The 22893-nt window shown below is 50.0% G+C and overlaps 2 protein-coding genes across 4 annotated transcripts in view; one reads left to right on the top strand and one right to left on the bottom strand.

Annotated features, from left to right (window-relative positions):
* Positions 1 to 529: 529 nt before the first annotated feature.
* On the bottom strand, positions 530 to 5844 carry map6d1 (MAP6 domain containing 1). Its single transcript, XM_023818462.2, has 3 exons — positions 5160 to 5844; positions 3683 to 3899; positions 530 to 1188 (listed from the first exon to the last, which is right to left on the bottom strand). Exons 1-3 carry the CDS (start codon positions 5660 to 5662, stop codon positions 1111 to 1113), a joined length of 798 nt encoding a protein of 265 aa, XP_023674230.1. The 5' UTR covers positions 5663 to 5844; the 3' UTR covers positions 530 to 1110.
* A 2231-nt stretch (positions 5845 to 8075) lies between these two features.
* Positions 8076 to 22893, top strand: part of ece2a (endothelin converting enzyme 2a) — a 45515-nt gene continuing 30697 nt past the window's right edge. Inside the window, exon 1 of one of the 3 annotated variants that reach the window (XM_072704216.1) lies at positions 8076 to 8149. Coding sequence is in view for 1 of the 3 variants with exons in the window: in XM_023818520.2 (XP_023674288.1) it covers positions 8489 to 8648 (160 nt within the window). In the remaining 2 variants the exon portion in view is untranslated. Of the gene's footprint in view, positions 8649 to 20557; positions 20632 to 22893 lie in introns of those variants that run through there. The other 2 variants (XM_023818520.2, XM_072704219.1) reach the window with 2 other exon arrangements.

Below are 22893 nucleotides of genomic sequence, written 5' to 3' on the forward strand. Positions count from 1 at the left end.
TCTGGCGTATAAGGTAAAGGAGAAGTGGGGAGGACTGGGTGAGGGACAGTAAGAGGACAAGCTCTTCCCAGAAGCCTCCTTGGCACTGCTGCTGGCCGAGGGGGGGGGGGTCGGTATGTCAGACTGTGCTCTGCATGGAGGGTTTTCGGGACTCGCTGTCATGGACAGCTGTCTTTTTAATAATTGAGAATTGACTCTTTTAAGGGCGGATTTATAGAGATTACTGGCCGAGCCAGAATGCAGCAGCTTTAGAATATCGGGGTCGCATGGCGTAGCGAGTCTTCAGTGGACGGAGCTTAGTGCTGTTGTTTCTAACGGCTTTGCTATAAAATAATAATAAAAATAATGAAGTGTGTTTTTTGCTCCGGCATGCAGAGCCTCCCCGAGCTCCCGTTTGTCAAAGCCAGGTCCCCAGCCCTTCTGCTGAACACAGCACTGTAAATAATCTTTCCCATTTTTCTGGACTGCAGAAAGAAAAACCAGCCATTTACTTTGAACCATACATCATATAAACTCAAAAGGAAACATCTAAAACTCACTCTTTTATTTGAACTTAGAATGTAGTTATTTACTCCATACCTATTAATCACATCTCATAAACATACCTTAAAAAAGAAAAAAAGGTATTTATAGTGTATTTGTAGTTTTTTATGTCCCGAAGTCATTAAAAATTAAATAAATAGGGCTGGGTAGGATTGGTATCCCATTAATAAAAATCTAGCAGACATTAAAGGGGTACTTCACTGGATATCAAACTGCGTTTCACATACACTAAAAAAATAGCTTTCATTAATCAAAGATGCAAACCAGGGAAAAAAGTCATTCCGGTTAATCTGGTGAGCAGTTTCATGCTCACCAACATGTAACGCATTCACAGGGCTGTAGTTAAAACATTTTAACAAATTGGGAGAAAAATATGACAGTTTAATTTGTGACATGCTGACTGACTCCACAAGTTGCGGTTTCTAAGCTTTTAAACTTTGAATCTAACGAACAGCAAACTGTACACAGACACTGCATTCTGGGATCTCTTGCATAGTTGTCTTATATGGGGGTAACTAAGCCCACTGTCCTCCTCTCAGCAGACCACAGAATGTTTGGGGGACCTGGTCATATATTGAAGATTCTGGATCCACTCTGAAATACAGCGGAGGGGTTTGGGGAAAGCTTTGTTTTAACCAGCTGCTCCTGAAAGAAAAAAGGAAATGAATCAATCAATTTGAAGCACAGAGAGCAGTGAGGTTAGGAGATGGAACGGGGTATGGATATGGTTGGATACAGGGTAAAAAAAAGGGTAAAAATGTGTACCTCTGATTCCCACTGGGGCTGTACCCTCAAGGGTCTGCCAATTGTACCCTTAGCTGCAGGTAATGGTACAGAAATGGACTCTGGGGAACCATCTTTTTTCTGAGAGTGTAGGATATGGGGCTGTACAGGGTTATGGTTGGATAGAATATGGTTTCCAGCAATCAGTGCTGCTGATTCCCCTCCAAAATGAGTTCTGCAGGTTCCGGTGCTGTGTGTGCTGCAGCTTCGTCGCTCAGTGATCAGTACTGTTGTTTCTCACCTCTGGGGCGGATGGTTTCCCATCCAGAGTGTAGCCCAGCATTGGGTCCTGACCGTGCTTACTGGGATAGGGTCAGGTCTAGCCCCACCCTGACCAGCACAGATGGATGGATGGTGCTGAAATTCAAGTCCTTACCTTATGATCAGATATAAAAGATACAGTGTTTGCCGTGGGTGTCTGAGGGCTTATGTTTTAGCTTTGGCGCAGTCGGTAAAAACTGCTTTAAAATGAGTGAGTCAGACTCCAGAAAAGCAACGCCCCCCCCCCCCCCAAACGTACACTCGCTACCATCTCCACTCTCGGTTCATGATGATTTCTGCTGAAAAGCCTGCAGTGATTTTGCACTTAGACAGAATGGAAAATAATCTATCATTTGAAAGCTCTGGTGCACCGGGAGCCGTTCCCTGAGCAAAGCGTCCTCTGGAGCAAGACCGCAAGTAAGAGAATTGCTAGAGTCTGAGTTTTATGGGTCACAAACGGCGCCTTTCCCCCCCCAACTCAGTGACCCCTCTAGAAAAACTGAACCGTCTGATCTTGCCTCAACCTCTGTGGAGCGTAGATGCCGTCTTTTGTTCAAGTACAGGGTTTTGGGAGAACGGGGAGCAGAACTAGGACACTGTGTGAGTGAATGAGCTTAGACAGTAAAATCGGAGAACAGTAAACCCTCCGTCTGTTTTACATAAGCGCTGTTTTGGTCTCAGGAAGTGTGAAAATGGTTCTGCAGGGAGGGAGCGTTATCTCCTGGGATCGGAAGTGAGCAGAGCGTTTCTCTGAGCTTTCCTGGTGTCGTCACACCCACCATCAGTGGAGCAGTTTAGACTTTCACTCGGTGAGCTGGTCCTGTATGAGTAATTGGCCACCACCCTAGTGCCAAGCTAAATGCACGTTGAAGTAACTTAAAATGTACATCGAGCTTGGCGGACTTCAGGTGCTGCATTCCACATTAATTTGGGCCCCCAGGGCTCGGCGTGCCCTACTTATCAATTTGCCCTCTGTAGGGTGCGATTCACCTACACTGCACTCCTCCTTTAGCGCGCGGATGACGCAGTTCCGGTGAGGCCCGGCGCTACTCCTGCACTCTCGATTCATGCGGACTGGAGTGTGTCAGGCAGCACCAAATGAAAATAACATCGTGTGTCTCCATATTCCCTCTCATCTGACATCCGATGAGCTCCGTGATCAGTCTGAAAATGCTAAATCAAACCTGGCCCCAGGGTTTGGTGCTTCCGTCACCCTCCAGACTTCATTTGTCCGGCTGGCCTAACCTTCTCCAGCCACCCTTTTCACGAAAAAGAGACTCCCAGCAGTAAATCGTTTAAAACTCTAATTTGCCAGAAGCTGGGACTTCTACCGCTGTGTTTTTTGGACTTTAAATGTGCCTCAGCAATATTTCTCACAGCATCTACACTTTCAGGATCATTCTCATGTTAGGCCCGTACGTTGTGGTGCATTCATCAAACCGACTCGTGCTGTGCTTTTGGTCACTGACAGCTGCATTCGTGTAATACGTCCAGGAGTGCTGAAACCATTAATCCAAAGATGATTGATCTATGCTAAAAGCGTCATAGGACTAATGAATCAGAATAACTGGTGGATTGTTACACCGTTTGTAGAGGAAATGCCTTTGAATGGTTAAAAAATGAACGTTGAATTAGCAGATTGCCCAGAGCCTTTTTCCTGAGGGACGCACTGACATCTGTCAGGTGCTGTGGGGCTTGTTCCAGGTTAGCTGGAGCTGGCGCAAGCTGGAAGGCAAGATGACACCTCAAGGGAAGTCACCATTTGACCCTCCGTCTCTTAATCCCCCCCCCTCCCCCCTCCACCTGCCCTGATCACAGCCGTGTCACAGGGCTTTGGTGCCAAGCTGCAGACATTATTTGCAAAATTTAAAAAAACAAAGAGAATTGCACTCCACAGTCCTGAACTGGATAAGTAGTCAATGGATGAATGGATTCACTAATGTTCATAGCAAATTTATCTTAAACATCTCAGTAATATGCTTTTAAAAGTTAATGTATTACATGTGTAATTACATATATTTCTGCTGAAAATGATAAATCATGTGACACTGGTAGCGCCGAATCGGACTGCGATGGAAGTACCCCCGGGGCTCACCTCTGCCCTGGTCCCGAGGATGAGGTCCGGCCCGTCAGGCAGGTCGCCTCGTGAGGCTCCGGTGGTGTCCACATGGAGCACCTCCATCTGCCTGAAGGAGTCCCCGCTGAAGGCTGCCCGGTAGCTGGTCTCAGGTGGGAGGTCGGCTGTGCTGAGGGGGGGCTTCTTACGGACCTGTTTGGATGATTTCACTCCAGACCAGGGCCGATATTCATGCCTTGGGGGAGGATGATGAAATAAAAAATAGCCATAAGATGATCAGGCAGTTTCTCTTCAAAGGTACAACAGCATAGCCACTTGGGGTTTGATGCAATCTCTCTGGCACAGTTACATGACTATCAAACTACCTGCTGGTTATATATATACAGGCACACACACAGCAGTTGGTGTGTATATATATATAAAGAACCGGTTCATATGGCCAGTAAGCAGCTAAGGTATAGATTAATCTCCGCACGGTCACAAAAGGTGTGATACAAAACTAAAATTATACTGCTGTCCCTATTTCCATTTTTCAAAAGTTGTCATCAATCAGGTCACCCCATCCGTGACGTCGATGCGCATATCCTCCCTATTTGATGTGTTACCATAAGAGAGGAGGCTCGTTGCCTTCCTTGTAAAAGGGAGGGGACGAAAAAAGGGTCTCAAACAAAAAACCATTTATTACTGCAAGGCAGCAGTACCAGACGCTGCGGACTTAGGGGGAAAAAAAAACAGGCGGAAATAAATTTCTCCGGGCAGAAAAGCCAATCATTGAAAAGATAATTACTAATGATCTGGCACAAATTATCCAGCGGGGTAATGAAGTCCATCGGGGCTGCCGCGGTTCGCGATGAGTCGAGTTGGGAGAAAATTCAGCGCGACCGCGTTTGGAGAGGGTGCTGGGAAAACTGAGCGCAATGGGTTATATCAGGTGATAGACTATTTATAACTCGTGCAGATTCTCCCCTGCTTACTAATATTAAAAAATCTGCTTCCGGCGACCAACTAAATATACTATTCGTTGATAATCTGGGTTATACGTTAAATTTCTGCGATATTTTAAAACCGGTCCTCAGAACCGCTGCGTTATAATGAGCAGCTTGTTGCATCTTCCTTTCTGGCTTCCCTGAGCCCCTGCAAGCGACTATAGGCGGATTCATTTGCGGTGTTAAAATGTATCAAGTCCGAAAACAGAGTACGCACAGAAGAAAATATTTATGCATCGTGTATCCAAGTGAAAATGTTTCATTAAAGATAAAAGTATGTAGTAAATAGCCTGCGATAATGAAAATACAAGTACTGTCTACACTAAAAGAGAACAGAATTTAGTTATTAAATGTTATAATCTGTAAATTTCACAATTATCAAAAGTACACTACAGGTTAAACATACTGCTAGGGAGAAAGTTAAAAGAGCGGCGCGCTCCTGTCCCTGGTACCGGTGCACAGATGCGCCCTGGTTTCGGTGCTGAAGGAACAGCTCCGGTGCCACGTACCTGTATGAGCTTCCTTTGGCCGCCCCCAGCGACTGATCGCCCCGCTTCTGCCTACTTCGATCCTCGTTCGCACTTTTGTGCTGCTTCGCATTTTTTGGACTATCCAAAGGGGAGTCTTCCTTATTACCATTGGTAATCCAGGGGAAACTCTCCCTTTTAGGAATGGGCCAGGGCTTGAAATCTTGTTTGTACTGAGTGACACTCTGAAAAGGCACGTCGGGGGGACGGTAGTCCTCTCGGGGCTTGTAGCTCGGTTCCTTCCGTCCCCGCAATGATCTCCTGCTCCCCGCCTCCGCTGCTGTAAGTGATGCTCTCTGGTTCTGGGCGGACGGTTCGGCTTTCTGCGTCCTGCCCGCCGGTACGTGCTTGGCTACTGATCTCACCTCCTGCTCCCCGATCTCGGAGTAGTTCTGGATAGTCAGCGGCACCGAGAGATCGGATTTGTCGAACTGGTTCCAGAACCGAGCCAGGCAGCACACCCTACTGATGCACGGCCAAGCCATTTTTTTAGTTAAAAATCAACGAAAAGAAAAGAAAAAGAAAAAAGAAAGCAAACGGGCGATTTTAAAGGCGTTACATGCAGAAATAGCGACGCATGGCGATTAGTGTGAAGCGGAGCCGGCGCGCCATCCCCATGCCCGTGCGCCGGAATGCCAGGCTCCGCCGGGACTTTGTCATTACACATCTACCCCACGTGGTACAGAGGATTCAACCCGATGCAGACCCTCTCCAGGCGGAGCGAACTACACCGCGATCGGAGAGTTAACATTATTTAACATCACGTGTGCAAAAACATCTGGGGGCATGCAGACGCATCAGCAGCATAACAGTTCAGATGCACGTTTATAAGTGTAGAAAATAGCTTTTTCAGACCTGAACTTTTTTTTATATGTTAAAATGTTATTCAGCGCCCCCATTATACCCTCCTCAACAAGACGCCGCTCCACTCCAAGTTTTCCGTATGGCAAAAAAAAGTTATTAGAATATTCCTTTGGTACAAAAAAGAAAATTAAACAGAAAGGGATAACTTATAAATACGTAAATCCTCATATACATTCATGATTGAACTATTACGCTAGTGGGCGATTAACTACTGTCGTAAAAGTAACGGCCCATTCACTTACCATGTGAATATTGTAATCATAAAGGGAAAAGTGATACATCTTGTTATTTTCGACCGCTAATGATAAAGGGAATATAATCGAAATAAAGTTATATGCGAAACAGCCATGACGTGACCAGAAAACAATATCATTAAAGCAGTTGCGAAACATTTTAATTATGAGTTCAAAGGGATCGAGGCCAAAAACGTTCTGACCAGAACTAGGTCAAAACTTCAAATCTCACAGCATTTGTTTCAAACCCGTAGAGAGGTAAAACAGAACACTGCTTTTCTCCGACTTTTGCAGGTGGTGTTTTATTAAAGATGTATTCTACCAAAAATGCAATTTATATTGTAGGCCTATCAATATCTCATCGAGCATAGAATTAATTACATATAACTTGGCCTAGTCGTGTGTTAAAAAATTGAAATGCGCGATATAATAATTTTCTCTCCGATTTGTAAATAATATTTATGGAGAGAAAAAACTAAGCACACTGAAGATCTCACTGGTTTCTGAAAGAAACGACAAAAGCCAAGGGCGTAACTTTGGCTGGAATATTGGGGGTGTTGAGGACTTGAGGTCTCCACCCATTACGGGGGAAACATGATTATTGTGGGGTGGGGGGGGGGGGGGGGAGTTATATTAGCTGGTTTTGATTTATAGGGGGGGCTACAACCCCCCCATCCTCCCCGTAATTTGCACCCATGACAAAAGCTACCAGACCCAATCCTTATGTTGAGCTGCCAATAGTTCAGTTCAAAACTTTACAACACATATACAGTATAGGCTGTGTAAAGGTATATGAATAAAATGATCACATGGCGTTTGAATTAACATTTCATAAATATTTACTTATCCTGGTAACCCTATTGGATGAGTAGCTGGGAAGAAGCGTGAATGTATTGATTATCAGTACTTTATTCCGATATAGTGTTATAGTGGTAGTGATATACCCTCTTGTGTAATGACATGCTCCCCCTAGTGGCCGAGAAAATAATTATATAAATTTTGACGTTATCACGCAGATTCTACAATTGAACAGCTATGGGTGTCGAGGAATGGTGTCTGTCAGTCCTGATTGTGTACCAGCCCTTGTTTTGGGAACTCCTGTGTATGTTGTTTTTGTTCCCACTAACCGCTTAATTGACTGTTTGAAAATACTGACCTAAATATTATGTTTGAAACTACAAATTACAGAAAGTTTTGCCTCACAGTTGTCTTGTAATAATAATGCTGGGTCATGGAGTATAATGGTTGTTGTAGTTTCTATTCCATTTGAACGGTCGATTAATGGTCCTCTATCAAATTGTCGATTTATTATATATTATAATACATAAACAAAATTAGTAAAAATTCGTCTTGCTTGCTTTACAGTTTGCCCCCTTTTATTTTTATGTAGTCGTTAACAGAAATAATAACGTAGGTAACGTACGTTAAAAACGTAAGTCGTTTTTAAAAGGCGAAAAAAATATATATCCTGCTTTAACATTAAACATATCAGTACTAGCAGCTGACGAATAAATTCCAATCGCTGTTTGTTTCATCAGTCATTTGCGAAGATTCTAATTAGTCTACCTTTATTTATTTACTGTTTCCTACATTTCTGGTTCTTGTTATACCGCCACATAAATGTTACTAGCTGTATTATATATTGTGTAATATATATGTAAAGTACTGGGTTCCCTGAATTTGTTAGGGTATGTTAGGGTCAATGTGCCCCTGAATATATTTCTGTATATTAATTACTAGTATAGTACTGTATTAATATACATTAGAAATAAAAACGCCGTCATTTAATTGACCCGAGAACATTAAGGCGTAACACGGCTCCTTGTTTCCAGAGGGAAGGAAAATGACGTTGCACAAGCGCCGATGCGGACGCAGGTGAGGGGGCCGGAGAGCTGCCGGTGTCAGCTAGTACACGTGGGTTTGCTGACGCGCGTTTTTTAACTGTATATGATGTCAGAGTAATTTTTCAACAGTGATAGACATCAAAACAGAAGGACTGCTTTCACCTTGGTAAATTTTGCAGTTTCGTCTGCACACACCGTTCCGTAACTTTCCAAAAAGAAATGTCGTTTTAACACGCCGGGATCTTGTTCAGTTCAGGGTGCCGTTCGATTTTATGAAAACTCTTCGACTGGACTCTGAAAGTGTCTGAAGACGAGTGTCTGAAAAGGGTGCCAGGGCAGTAACTCCGTTAAAAGATACAACAGCGATACGATGGAGTATTTGCCCGACAGCAATTCGAGATATAAAGACGTGGGATACTGGGATGAGAGGTACAGGAGAGAGGAGTCGTTCGAGTGGTTCGGAGACCTTTCAAAATTCCAGCACTTACTTGAGCAGCACGTCAAGAAGGACGATGCCATACTTATTCTGGGTATGTATTTCATGTATTTGATGATGTCACACTGCAAAGACATCCAGTGAAAATATTAAGTCCTAAAATACACGGACATATGATTTTTCCACTTATTCATGTTTCAGATTCTAAGCGGTCACCAGGAGGCGCTGTAACCGCAGAGTTGATTAAATGATTAGAATAGACGTAGGATGTGTCCCCTGGACGCCCCTGTGATAGCCAAAGGCGAGACGAATGCGGGTTTGGTTTCGTCCTTGGATTAAATGCATATTTGGAGCTGGGGTATCCTTCGCGTTTTTAGTCGATTCGTTTAAACTGAGTAGCAGCCATATATGAACATTTTTTAAGGTTATTGTATTGGGGTAGCTCCCCCCCCCCCCCAAGTATATTACTGCAGAGTAAACGCTCATTTCTGTTTATGTCGAAGTGTCCGCAGGTTTAGGCATACCAAATCTTTAACTACCCAAAATTACTGATGCTTAATTTTATCGTTGTGTTCCGAGATACATTGCTCACTGACTTTGTGGGCCAATTATCGTTTCTTTTTCTGCAATCAGAATATTATCTGAGAAATATTCTCAGTAGAAAGACGTTTCTGTAAACGTTTATTCCATGTAAATAAGGCAGCCGTGTGATAAAGATTTGTCCTTACGTAACAGTATTATTGCGCTGTGGATCTTTTAAAAACATGTTTTGCGATTACAATTCAATAAATGGAGTAGTACTTATTTTATATGAGGTTTTACTATAAGATTACAGTACAAGTTTATCAGAATAGATCGTTGCCTTCCGCAAATCGGTGACTCCTCACGAAATGGCATAAAAAAACCCAACAGAAGTCTGCGGCTGAACCTCAATGCCGTTTTCTGCAGTAGTTACGGTTCCACGGCTCTGCCCGTAGATGGCGCTGTTGCTGCGCTTTTGTGCTTTGCGGCACTATGAACTAATATCTTTTTTGTATGCAAAACTGTTCTTTTTGGGATTTGAAATATGCATTGGGGAATGACAGGGACTTTCTACTTTCTTAGAGGGACAACTCTAACTGCAGAATACCCCTTATGCCCCAGTCGTCTTTTTCCCCACCCGTGTTAAGTTTCTCTATCAGTGTGTTGAGGGTAATAAAGGATCCCCTTCGACGGTGTGTTCAGGTTCTCCTATGAACCCGTGAGTCTCCACGCACGCATGTCAGTATGTGTAGGCGTGTCTGCACATGCGGGACGTGGTAGCAGCCAATTCAAACATGCTGAATACATACAGGTGCAGAGACGTGTTATGTGGCGCAGCTAGACGGACGGACGTTCGGCACGCTGGGTCTCTGGTAGCGCGTCCCCAGTGGTCACAGTTAGCTGAACCTGCCTGTCTTGGATACCCACCCCCATGCTGCTCTGTGATACACGGGCGACTTTATAGAGCACGCAGGGAACCGGGGGCTGATTGCCGGATTGTAGCCCCTCTCCTGAGTGCCCGGTGCCAGCTGTGCACACGGACGGGCCCGTCTCCCACCCCCCTTCGAGCTTCGGGTGGATGGGCTCAATGCGGCTCGTGGGTGGGCCGTCTCTCATCCCGTCGATCTCTCCAGCTCTTTGTCTCTCGCACGTTTCCCTCCCCAAGCAGCGAGAGCAGCTGTGCCGTCTGGGGGGGAGAGGGGCGTATGAAACTGTTTGTGTGTGTATCTGCGAGCGGGTATACCTTAGCTTAGCGGGACACAATGTCCCCACAACGTAATGAATACCAAGTTTCCTGGTCCCCATAAGGGAAAAATCAATTTAATAAAAATCTATGACTGCAATGAAAAAACTAAAAACGCAAAAACGGCTTGGCTACTTATGGTTATGGTTAGGGCTGGGTAGGGGTTAAGGCTGTCATAGTTAGCGTTAGCATTTTTTCCATAGAAATGAATGTGGTCCCCATAAAGATATGTTTACCCGACGGTGTGTGTGTGTGTGTGTGTGTGAGAGAGCGAGGGAGAGAAAGCATGCATGAGTGTGTGTGTGTGTGTGTGTGTGTGTGTGTGTGCGCATATAAATGGTCTATGATGTTGCTGACAGACAAATGGAACCAAAGTGTGTTTATTGAGTAAAAAGTAAAAATGCTCCCCATGAACATTTGCTGAGTCGGGATCATTGATGGACTTGGGGCTATTGGTTAGATGCACGTCTCTGTATGATAACCCCCAAGTATCCATGGCTCTGGATGAGGGGTGGTGCCCCCTGGTGGCACGCTCACGTTGGCGCATCACAGATTGCTCACCGCCTGGAAACCAGAGCCGCGGTGGGATGCGCGTGTCACGTGAGCGTGACCGGCGGGCCCATCCTTTGTAGGCCACCGCAGTGACCTGATGTTTCCAGGCCGTGAAAGGGCCCCGCGTTACCGGATACGCCGGCTTTGTGCGTGGCGATAACCGGAGCGGCTGGCGGGCGTAGCGGGGGCCGTGCCAGGGCCAGAATTGGGGCCTTTCCTTAATTGGTTTGTCACCAAAGATTCCTGCCAGATTAAGCTGGCTGGCTTTCAGGTCTCCGCCAGGCGTCTGCAGCGGAGGGAGGACCGATCGTGTGGCCTTGCTCAGGAGAGACGGGCACCTGCGGTCCAATTGTTTAAAACTATCAGGCTGCAGCTAGAAAGGCGGGGAGGGGATTTTAGGCTGGGGTTTTGCCCCTCTATCCTCATGCAGAGATGGGGGGGGTCTCTCTTTGATGTGGTATCCCCTCCCCTGCACATATTGCCATTACTTTAGAGTGGGGCGTCAGAATGTATGGTGGCTCATTTCATGCCAGGCTGCAGTAAGCAGATCCAGCAGGCCTGTCTGAACCTAATGGGTCGGTTATTTTGTACTCCTTCCCCACGCTGGCTTGTTGAGGGATGGTCACTGCTGGCGGAGGGCGAATGGTGAGCATGGGGGGGGGGCGGTCAGGGTGTTGTCTGGGATGTCAGCAGCAGGGGGGGGGGGTCCTCCCCGGATTCCGTTTTCCGCAGCGTCAGATAGTAAAATTTGATTAATTTTGACAGCCGCTGACAGGATGGAAAGTAGACAGGGGAAAGCCTTCGGGGGGGGGGGGGTGGGTATTTTGATACTAGCAGGGAGTCGGCCAGCGGCCACCTCCCAGAATCCCAGCCCCTCGTGACCCCCCAGCATGGCCGGGTGGGTTACCCCCCTCCCTGGCCGACTCCCCGGGGAAATGTCACGAGTGCAGCATAGCGATATGCCTGCGTGCTGGAGGACGCCCCCCCAAAGGCCTGCGGACACAAACGTCTGCGCCCGCTGCCCGAGTTGGCGCTGCTGCGGGACCCCTGGCCCCCATGCTCACACGGCCTGGCTTGGCCCAAATGCGCCATGTTCCTCAATCCCAGCCGAGTGCCAAAACAGACCCGGTGGCAGCACTGGAATTTTCTAGAATGAGATGGCTTCAGGTTTTCGACACGTATTCGTTTACCGAAAATCGACTTTCTCCGAGGTTTGCTCCGTAACGTCGTGACAGAGAGACAGAGATTTTTATGATTATAATTTTGCATATTTTTGCTTTTGCAATATGCCAGTAACTTGCCAGGCAGATTAATGTCTTATGGATTTGAGTTTGGCAGATACTCTCCATCTTGGTTTCGTTTCTTGACAGTTTTTTTTTTTTCCCTCCCCAAACAAGATGATTATGCGTCTGCGATGCATCTTGGATTTTTATACCATTCCTGTGAGAGTGAATTTCGGCCCCTGGTACGGACATGGATCTATAAGCCATCGTGGAGAGATTCACAGCCCCCTCCCTTCCCTACCTGCCCCTGAGGTTCCTTGGATACTGTTTCCAAGAGAGAAGGAAAGTCACGTGTCTGGGATTCTGCTGGGCGATTAAAAACATGGCGTACTGAAATACATGAATGAAGGAGGAAAATGAATGGAATGAATGGGTGAATGAGAGGCAGATTGAGGGGGGGAGACCATGGTGATGGGGGGGGGGTATCTGTCATGGCCACACCCACACCTCTGGTGTTCGCCTGATTGGCTGTTGATCGACAGGAACGGCGGCTCTGCGGCTGGTTGGGTCCTCCCTCTAGCTCGTTCACCGTTACCGAGAAAAGGCTTATGAATGAGTTTGTGGGCTGCCTCTTCATCGCTGAATGAAAACGGTAGATTTGAGAATGGGGGGGGGGGGTTTGTGTGTTCTAGCCCCAGCCGCAGTCCCCCGCCTCTCCTGAACTCATGAATTCGACGTTCGGGTCGACGCCTTTGGACAGCGAGCCGCCCCGACAGCCAATGGAAACTCCATAGAGCGGCTGCGCAGGGGCCTCGCGCTCGGAATACTAACTGCGTTTCCCGGGCAACGGGGCTCGGAACTCGGAATACTAACTGTGTTTCCCGGGCAACGGGGCTCGGATGATGGATAGGCCCTGCACTGATAAACGTGCTGTGATGAAAGTAACATGAGCTGCGAGTGCATTTGGGGTCCGGCGTGGCGTGAAATTTTGCTGCTGTAATTTCCCCAATTCGGGGCCACTTCCATCCGCAGTCGTGTCTGTGGATGCGAGATAAAAGGTGCCGATTCCTTGGGGGTGTGACAGGCCAGGGGTTGGGGCACATCTTTACCGCAAGGTCACATTCACTCAAGGCTAATTCAGCGGCTTGAATGCCGCATCTCCGTTAGTCTAATAGTCACAGGCAGGGTGGATTCTGATGGGGTTCCCTGGACCCCTATTGACTGCCTCCACCTGGGGTGAGCAGTCCTGTCCATTATGTCCAAGTTGTGGTTAGGGCCGCGTCCCTGCAATGTGGAGTTTCTGCAGGAAACGCGCGGCGTGTCGCCCCCTGCTGGACGTGGCAGGGATCTCGGCGCCACGCCAGTCCCAGGTTCCCTCTCAGCCCCTTCGTGCTCCCCATCTCTTTAAAAACAGAGCCACACTTTAGCAGCAGGATGCTGCTGCAGTAAAGGAAGAGGGGGGGGGGGGTGTGCAGATGGGGGAAGGGAGGGAGTAAGTGAGGGGATGAATGAATGTGAGGGAGAGGAGAGGAGGAAAGTGGCGATCCCTCCATCCCCACAGAGCGCCGAGCCGACAGACCAATCAGGCGGAGCTGCGGCCATAGCCACGGCAATGGGTGCAGCGTGGCATCCTAGCGTCCACGCCCCCACCCCCCAGTGTGCACATTGCCGCAATGCCCCCCCTTATTTTGAGAGCCCAGCACTTGATGTACCTGAGCAGTACATATCCGCCCCCCAGGGCAGTAGCGTGTAGTGGGGATGGGAGCTGTCTTGGGGGGGATTAACTGTGTAAAAATTAAGGGTCCTGTTGGCTGCCATTTATATGGCGGCGAGGTGGGGGGGCGAGGGAGGATGCAGGGGACAGCTCCGGGTGGGGGTTCCTCAGCAGCATGACGCAGCTGTCGGCTGAGCTACAACCACGACGTCATCGCTGAACGCAGCCAGAGGCACCAGGGTCGGTTCGCTCGCTGACGTACGAATGCGCGTGTGAGCATCGTCACCACTGTCACCGGGGGCTGCGAGGGGGGAGCCCCGCTCCTGCTGAACCGCCGCGTTGGCAGATTCCTGCACAGGTGCGAGTGAATCCCCAGGTGGCGTCGCAGTTAAGGAATCGTAACTGCTTTTTATTCGTAGGTTGCGGAGCGGCTTTGGGAGGATGGTGTGCAGCATGTAGCTGGCCAGGCAGCACAGGGTGGTGCCGAGTGCACCAGATTGCAGGCCGGCGGTCTGACTCGAGAAGCGAGAACCCGCCGGAGAAGCTGGACAGTACCTGGGAATTTGGAGGGAGGGGTTGGAGGTGGTGTGTTGGCCCAGGAAGAGTGAGGAAGCATGTGTGAAAGAGATATTTTAGCAGGGGAAAACAAAGCTGTACCCATGCAAAGGTTCTGTCGCTATGGCTTTAAGGGAAGATCAGCTAAACCTGGTAAGGGAAGATCAGCTAAACCTGGTAAGGGAAGATCAGCTAAACCTGGTAAGGGAAGATCAGCTAAACCTGATAAGGGAAGATCAGCTAAACCTGATAAGGGAAGATCAGCTAAACCTGGTAAGGGAAGATAAGCTAAACCTGTGTGAGTCACTGCAGCTTTGAGAAGATCAGTTAAACCTGTGCGGGTCACTGCGGCTTTGAGAAGATCAGTTAAACCTGTGCGGGTCACTGCGGCTTTAAGGGAAGATCAGCTAAACCTGTGCGAGTCACTGCGGCTTTAAGAGAAGATCAGTTAAACCTGTGCGAGTCACTGCGGCTTTAAGGGAAGATCAGTTAAACCTGTGCGAGTCACTGCGGCTTTAAGGGAAGATCAGTTAAACCTGTGCGAGTCACTGCGGCTTTTAGGGAAGATCAGTTAAACCTGTGCGAGTCACTGCGGCTTTAAGGGAAGATCAGTTAAACCTGTGCGAGTCACTGCGGCTTTAAGAGAAGATCTGCTATATCTGTGCAAGGTACAGAAAAGCAGGTAAATACTCAGAAATTGCCGTCTGGGGCAGATGGAGTGAGCGATGTCCCACCCCGTCCCCCATCCCCCACTCTGCAGATACAGGCATCCTCCGTCTTCCAGGCAGATTAAAAACCTGTTTAGACCCGGGAATAGGGGCTTGGTTGGAGTTAGATGGGTCCCCTGACACACCTGGGGGGTCACAGCCCACTTTCCTACTTCAGCTGTGCTATAATGTGCCCCCTCACCCCCCTGTGTTGTCCCCCCCCCCCCCCCCCCCCCAGTTGTGTTGCAGTACGGAGGACTGGCTGCCCGCATCAAAGAACGCCACTGACTTGGAGTCACGAAAAAAAGAGAGAGTCATTTTTTTCCTGGTAGTCAGAATTGGAAACCGCATATGCAGAGTTTTCATAAATGCGACTCTGATCTGAGGTCCAGGTGTAATACGATCACATAACAACGTGAGATGACCCTCCCCCCACCTCAGATTCACCATCTTCTTATATAACCCCCCCCCCCTCTTTTTGGTTTGATGTAAGATTTAGTTGACTTTGCGGGGTATTAGCCTTTCTAGTCCCCAGGGCCCAGGTGGCACGTGGAACTGCTGAGGGAGTGCGCCGGCGTTGCGGTGGGGAAGGCATTGAGGCTCGCGCATAGTGGAGCTCCGCCTATCCAACTGAGGAGCTGATCTTCCCAATGTTTCTCTCACATTTCCTTGTACAGACTGTGCATTTTAACCAAAAAAATACAGAGGAACACAAGCATGAGTTAATTTCCCATGCGCACAACCCCCCCCCACCACTGAAATCTTTTACCAAACGAAAGACACCCCCCACACTCTCCTCCGAGCCGGCTCACTCAACATCATATGAAAACTCATTTTGGATTCTGTATAAATGTGAGTCTCTTGGAGAGCGGGCTTGGGGGGGCTGTTTTAAAGCAGGTGGGGGGAGGGGATGAAGTTTTATTGTTAGCGATGCCTTTGGTAGGATTGAATCACCTGACCGTGGTAACTGCACTTCGTAGGGTAGTAAAATGCTGCGGTTTTTATAATCACGGATCTGAGAAAAGCCAGCATCTCTGCTCAGGCCCTATTCCTCCATTTTATGAAAATACTTTAGCAGGGAAATAAAGCGCTATTTTGCTCCCCTTGATCTGCCAGAGCTTTCACTCCTTCTACGCTGCTCTGGGCCGAGACCGGCGGACGTTCAGTAGACGGCCGTCGGGATTCGACCCCCTGGGCGACCGCTCCGGTCTCTCCCGGCATGAGGTGCTCTGGCAGGGAAACGCCGACACCACTTGCTGACAGGGGACCTGCTCTGGACCTTCTTTCTTTTTGTCATGTTTGCAACTCCTTCAAATGCTGGGGGTGGGCGGGACGTGAGGGAATCAGGGACCGTATTAAAAAGCAAAGTATAAAAACTAATTTCCCTTACTTGGAAATGAGCCAGGTTCTGTTTTCCTTGTGCAGGGCTAGAGCCCCCTCCTCCTTATACACAGCAGACGAAAGGGGGGGGCACCGCCTCAGTCTTTCCCGCGAGCCGCCAGGGCTCGCCCAGAACGTTCCATCTGCGACGTGTCCGGGGTGGCTTTCACTGTGCTGCAGTGGAGTCTTTCCTCGTGACCCCGTCCCACCCCACTTTCACTCTCTCTCTCCTCTTTGTTCGCTCTCTTGTCTTCATGCTCCTTCTTCTTGAAAAAGGGGGGGGGGCATGGGCGAGGCAGGGGGATACGCCAGTAAGCTGCTGTCCCGGAGCATGGACAGAGTGGCCCCCGTTTCCCATGAGACGGATGGTTTCTCCCGGACGTGACAGCTGGCACACACTGATCCTCGTTGATCTCCCCTGTGGTCACAGGTTCACCCCCTCGCCCCTGTGATGTAACACTTGTGACACATGCACCGCTGCCGCATTACGACCCCTGTGGTGCTTCTGGGAATCTTCGGACCCCTTGCTGTATTGAGACCCCCCCCCAACTCTGCTTGGCATCGTATCATTTCTATGTGATTCCACAAAGGTCAGACCTCTGAAGATGGTGTTCAGCCCGGTCTGCCCACTTAATAATAATAATAATAAATACTTTATTGATCCCCGTGGGGAAATTGTCTTTACGTCTCCCTCAACTTGCTGTCTGTAGAGTAAGCTGTCCACAAAGGGCAGCCACCTGTTGGGGTGCCCAGGGAGCTGGGGGTTGAGGGTCTTGCTCAAGGACCCGCAGATGAGCTGAGGCTGGGTTTGAACTGAGCTGAGGCTTAGCCCACTGAGCCACACGCTGCCTCCACACGCTAACCTGTCCCCCTGGGCCTATGGATTTTTATTAATTTTATTCTGATTCTGCGGCCGCATCCCACACCACGATCCCGTCTGTCACGTTCCTGTTTACTGCTGCTGCTCTGCTCCAGCTTCTCGGATCCTGTCACATTCCGCTTGGCAGACGGACACAAACACACTCGCTGATCCTGGCACAGCCTTACACACATGCTGCAATTAATATCCCCATTTGCTGCTTTACTCTCATTTTCAAAAATGCACATAATGTAGGCAGATGGACACGCTGAGGCTGTCATACACACAGATACTCTCACTAACGCTGCCTCATACACACAGATACTCTCACTAACGCTGCCTCATACACACAGATACTCTCACTAACGCTGCCTCATACACACACACACTCTCACTAACGCTGCCTCATACACACAGATACTCTCACTAACGCTGCCTCATACACACAGACACTCTCACTAACGCTGCCTCATACACACAGACACACTCGCTAACGCTGCCTCATACACACAGATACTCTCGCTAACGCTGCCTCGTACGCACGGATACTATCGCTAACGCTGCCTCGTACGCACGGATACTCTCGCTAACGCTGCCTCGTACGCACGGATACTCTCGCTAACGCTGCCTCGTACGCACGGACACTCTCGCTAACGCTGCCTCGTACGCACGGACACTCTCGCTAACGCTGCCTCGTACGCACGGACACACGCGCTAACGCTGCCTCGTACGCACGGACACACGCGCTAACGCTGCCTCGTACGCACGGACACACGCGCTAACGCTGCCTCGTACGCACGGACACACGCGCTAACGCTGCCTCGTACGCACGGACACTCGCGCTAACGCTGCCTCGTACGCACGGACACTCGCGCTAACGCTGCCTCGTACGCACGGACACACGCGCTAACGCTGCCTCGTCCGCACGGACACACGCGCTAACGCTGCCTCGTCCGCACGGACACACGCGCTAACGCTGCCTCGGCCGCACGGACACACGCGCTAACGCTGCCTCGGCCGCTCGGACACACGCGCTAACGCTGCCTCGGCCGCACGGATACAAACCAAAGCTGGCCCTCACTTATTACCTGCCCCGTACAGACAGATTGACCTATACACATTCTGTCCTGCACATACTAATATTGCCACAAACTCACAATAACATCGGTACACAGTGAAGGCTGTCCCTCCCGTTGTTGGTGTGAAATGTGTGGGCTGTGGTGGTCTCATGGGGGGGTGGGGGGCAGTCAGGGGCTCCTGGGTCAGACCACCCAGTATGGCACGTGGAAGAGTAAGGCAGGCATCATAGTTCTGCAGTCAGTGTCTCTCACAGACCCTGCGCCCAGGTCTCTGTGGCACCGGTGTTCAGCTCTGGGTCACGTTGCCATGCAGAAGCTCTGTGTTGGGGGGGGATGGTGTTAGTGGGCCCGTGTGTGGGCGGGGCGGTACGTCGTGCGTGTGGGAGCTGTGTCTGTGTTCATACGTGTGTGGGAGGACAGCCGTGTATCCCGCACAGCTCCTGTCGTGTGAATCGTGGCGCGCTGATCCCTTGGTGAAACCGTGGTGGGGGGTGCAACTCTCATCCGAGGCCTCGCCCCCTCCCCGGCCAGGTCTGCAGCCCGCATCCTGCCGCGGCTTATCTGGTATTCAGCTGTACTGCTGGCTGCAGCGTGGGGGATGGGGGGGGGGGGGCAGGGGCCTGATTCTGCTCACACGCTGACCGGACCTGCTGGATGGTGGGGTGCCGCAGTGGGGTGGAGGGATTCAGCGGCACAAAGGAAATGCTGCCTTCCCAGAATGCATTGCGGATTCGCTAAGAGGCGATGGTTGTCCTGGAATTAAGCACGCCCCTTTCTCCAAGCCCCCTCTAGAGGATTTAGAGAAGGATTCTAGGGGCTGTCAGAGGTCCCCCTTTTAGCTGTCTGGTCCCACCTCTCCGGAGTGGCTGCGGTCACGTTACCGTTAGCTAACGAGGGGCGAAAAGGCATGAACCACTTAGCGGCGGTAAAGCGCGCTTATTCATGCGTAAAAATAACGTGGGATTCACGTATTAATCAAGAACCCAAAAATACGCATCTAAAAATAGGAGTGACATACAACGGAATCGCCGCGTGGATCCCAGGCCCCTCGCTCAGCCTCCCCAGATCCTGATTATAAAGAAACGGACGGGATCTTCCTGTCTCCTCTCTCCTCCTCCGCTACCCGGGGTAACACACGGCCTCCTCTCTTGGGTCTCTGGTTCAGCTGAGAATCTGCTCCTCCTGCAGCCCTGTCTGGGAGACCCTCCCCCACGCAGACGAGATTGATGCCGCCCTGCCCCCCCCCCAAATTCTCGCCGACTGACGGGCGCTGCTTCTTTCTGGGGTGACGTCACTGTGCTCCCCAGTCCGGATGTGGGTGTCTCTTCACCGCAACGCTTTCAGAATCATCCGGTAACTGTCAGAGTCATGGGGGGAAAAAAGAGCCTTTTCCAAGGTCGTTTTGTATGTGTTTGTGTTCCGCCTCCTCCTCAGATTATCTCAAGCTGTCAGAAAACTGGTGTGACTCGTCTTTTTAATGTTAATTCTCCTCACAAAGATCTGACGCTAATGGCGTCGTGTGTGTACTGAGGGATTATATGTTAACGTGGATTAAAAGCACAACAAGATGTCTGCATTGCAGTTTCCCAGAATGCAGCTGCAGGAGACCACAGGGCTATCCTGCCTTAGTGACGGAAAGCGTTTGGCCGGTGCCTGGTCTTGGGTCCAGTCCGTATGGGACCTGTTTTTGGAGTTAAGTCATACAGGCAGGAGGTATTTCCAGCTGTTCTGAGTCCAAAAACCTGAGAACTTGAGACGGGCTGTGCCTTCACCATACGGTCTGACCATAAAGGTGAATCGGTTTTAGCACGGATCAAGTCGACTGCCAAACCGTCACCCTCGTTTAATCTGAATTACAGCCTCCTCCCTCCATTTCTTTGGACAGCAAGTCGTCTCGGCAACAGATAAAGCGTAACGTTTTCCGGAAAGAAACAGTGGATCCTGACAGGACGGGCTGACAGTTGACAAACGGTGCTGTTTTGAGCGCGACTCTGAGGGACGCCATGGGATTAAATCAAAACAAAGGGACGTCCCGTGTTAAAATAGAAAGCTGTGCCGTCTCAGTTCGAAGGGGAGTGTGATGTAACTCAAAAATAAAAATAGCCGAGGCCGGCTGTAATGCAGGGGCTGGCCCCAGTGGCTCCTTATGGCCGGGGGAGGGTCCGTCTGGGCGTTTTGGCCGTTCCGCTTGCCTCTTAATCTACCCAGCAGGCCCCTGGACGTGAGGTCAAGCAGCCCGTCCGGTAGGGAAAACGGGAAAAGGGCCTGGGCTGGGTTTTACGAGCGGAGGGGGAGGCCAGGGAGCGGTGAAACGGGCCGGTGCGGCAGCGGTGGCGCTGCCAGGGCCCCGAGCCTTTCCTGAGCGAGCGCCCGGCGTCGTGCGGAAGGGGGTGGAGCCTGGCGTGTCCGGCCAGCATCGCCAGGAAAGCTGCTGCTCCACTTTCGTGTTTCCTCAAGGAAAATATGGCTGCGTTTGTACGGGATTGGATTCCGGGGGGGGGGGGGGGGGGGGCTGCAAATTAGACAGGGAAGCTGGGAATTGGATCTCTGTTGGATGGGCGCCCTCATTTCCTGAGACGAGCCTCCTCTTGCAGGAGGCGAGGAGGGTGAGGGGATCCCTATCCCAGCCCAGGTTTGTAGAGATCTCAGTACCCTGCCGGCCGGGCCTAGCTCTCCAATAAGGGTCCGGCCAGTCTTAGGGAACCGGTTTAGCAAGTTACTAGGTTGGACGTGCAGAAGATGGGCCCTCCCGGCCTGCGTGGGCGCTGAGTTATCAGGGTTAGCCACCTGGCTACATTTACACCCCCCCTCCCTCTGCGACTGATATGCTCGACACTTGTTCCTGCTGGGAGTTTAATTGAAGCCTTTTTGGGCGGCCCGGCTCACCGGTCTCCCTCGGGCTCCGGTCTGTCCGACCGCCTCCTGCCCTTGACCCAGAATGCCGAGGGGCCCTGTGCCGTTAACGGTCCCCTCCCCTCCGCGTGCCAAGGCCTGATTTATGGGGGGGATTGCCCGTGTCCTCCATGGCGCGGCATTCCCTCAGAGTGACAGGAGTCTGTTACACACACACACACACACACACACACACACACACAGCCTGGCAGGAAGTCAAGTGCTTGGGCAGAGTCGGTGGAAAGAGGTGGACGTGGTTTGGCTGTTTGTGTGCGAGAGAGAGGGAGAGAGACAGATGTACCTGTTTACAAGTTTCACTCATGGTATTTTGATGATTATAAAACTAAAACGGCAATGATGTGGCCTGATGAAGAAAATAGTCAAAACTGCTGTTTTATAGGAGATGGGTTAGGCCCGTCGTTTCCGATGGTGAAATGAATCTTCTTTGGCTGATGGTTACTGTTCTGAACCTCGACGCTCATTAGCATACCTGGCAGCTGATTGGTTGAGAGATGCCCCTCCCCGTTTCCACACATCCCAGCCAGGTATTAGCAGATTTTCCCAAATGCTGGTAGCAAGGATTTGTTTTTCGACTTTTAATTATGTTTTAGAAATTTCTTGTTTTAAAGGAGTCTTCTAGAAACTGCTATGTCCCTCCCACCCCATCTCTTCTGGAAATTCTTCTGGAACCCACTGAGAGAGACTAATGAAAGTTCAGCTTTCTGATTAATATTTTTCCAGATCTTAGGTTTTAAAAATTCCTCATGTTATTATTTTTCCTCTTGTCTCATAGTTTTTCTTTTATTTTTATAATCAGAATAGGGACTCATCTTAGTTTTTTTTCTTAGTTTTATGATTTTTGGGGAGATCTTTATATCGGTGTTGCTTGTCAGGATCCTGTGCTGTTGGGAGTCTGGAAGGTTCAGGTGTGTGTGTGTGTGTGTGTCTGTGTGTGTGTGTGTGTGTCTGTCTGTGTGTGTGTGTGTGTGTGTCTGTCTGTCTGTGTGTGTGTGTGTCTGTGTGTGTCTGTGTGTGTCTGTGTGTCTGTGTGTGTCTGTCTGTGTGTGTGTCTGTGTGTGTGTCTGTGTGTCTGTGTCTGTCTGTGTGTCTGTGTGTGTGTCTGTGTGTCTGTGTCTGTCTGTGTGTGTGTGTGTGTGTGTGTGTGTGCGCGCACATGCAGACTCTGTCCACCATGACAGTTTGCTCCTGCTGGACACTTTGCCGCCTCTCCCCTCTCCTCCCTTATTTGGCACATTTTCCTCTGATTTCTCTTTTCCTCCTTCTCTCCCGCCCCGGCGCTCGACCCCTCTCTCACACACGGGATGTTTCTTGGCCCCATGCGTGTGTGTGTGTATGTGTATATGTGTGAGTAATTATGTCACCCGTGTCCCCGTGCTTCTCGCCCACGCTGAGGCAGCGTCACTCGTACTGACTCACTCAACCTGTTAGCAGGGGGTCAGGGGGGACCTTTCTCCCCTCCAGAAAAAAGATACCCAGCATGGGGCCTGACACAGCTTTACAGTTCACTGCACCCAGACACCCCCCATCTTGCTCTCGGGACCCTTGGCCCACCCAGTCTGTCTATCTGTGTGTGTGTGTGTGTGTGTGTGTGT

This window comes from Paramormyrops kingsleyae, chromosome 21, assembly GCF_048594095.1.
Source record: "Paramormyrops kingsleyae isolate MSU_618 chromosome 21, PKINGS_0.4, whole genome shotgun sequence".
NCBI lineage: Eukaryota > Metazoa > Chordata > Actinopteri > Osteoglossiformes > Mormyridae > Paramormyrops > Paramormyrops kingsleyae.

What these genes read in the sequence shown, in the direction of transcription:
- map6d1 (XM_023818462.2), bottom strand. Translation starts at nt 5,662, where the DNA reads ATGGCTTGGCCGTGCATCAGTAGGGTGTGCTGCCTGGCTCGGTTCTGG. An exon ending in GCCAAAGGAAGCTCATACAG is followed by an intron (nt 3,900 to 5,159) that starts GTACGTGGCACC and finishes TCCTCCCCCAAG; the next exon opens with GCATGAATATCGGCCCTGGT. An exon ending in TCCTCGGGACCAGGGCAGAG is followed by an intron (nt 1,189 to 3,682) that starts GTGAGCCCCGGG and finishes TTTTTCTTTCAG; the next exon opens with GAGCAGCTGGTTAAAACAAA.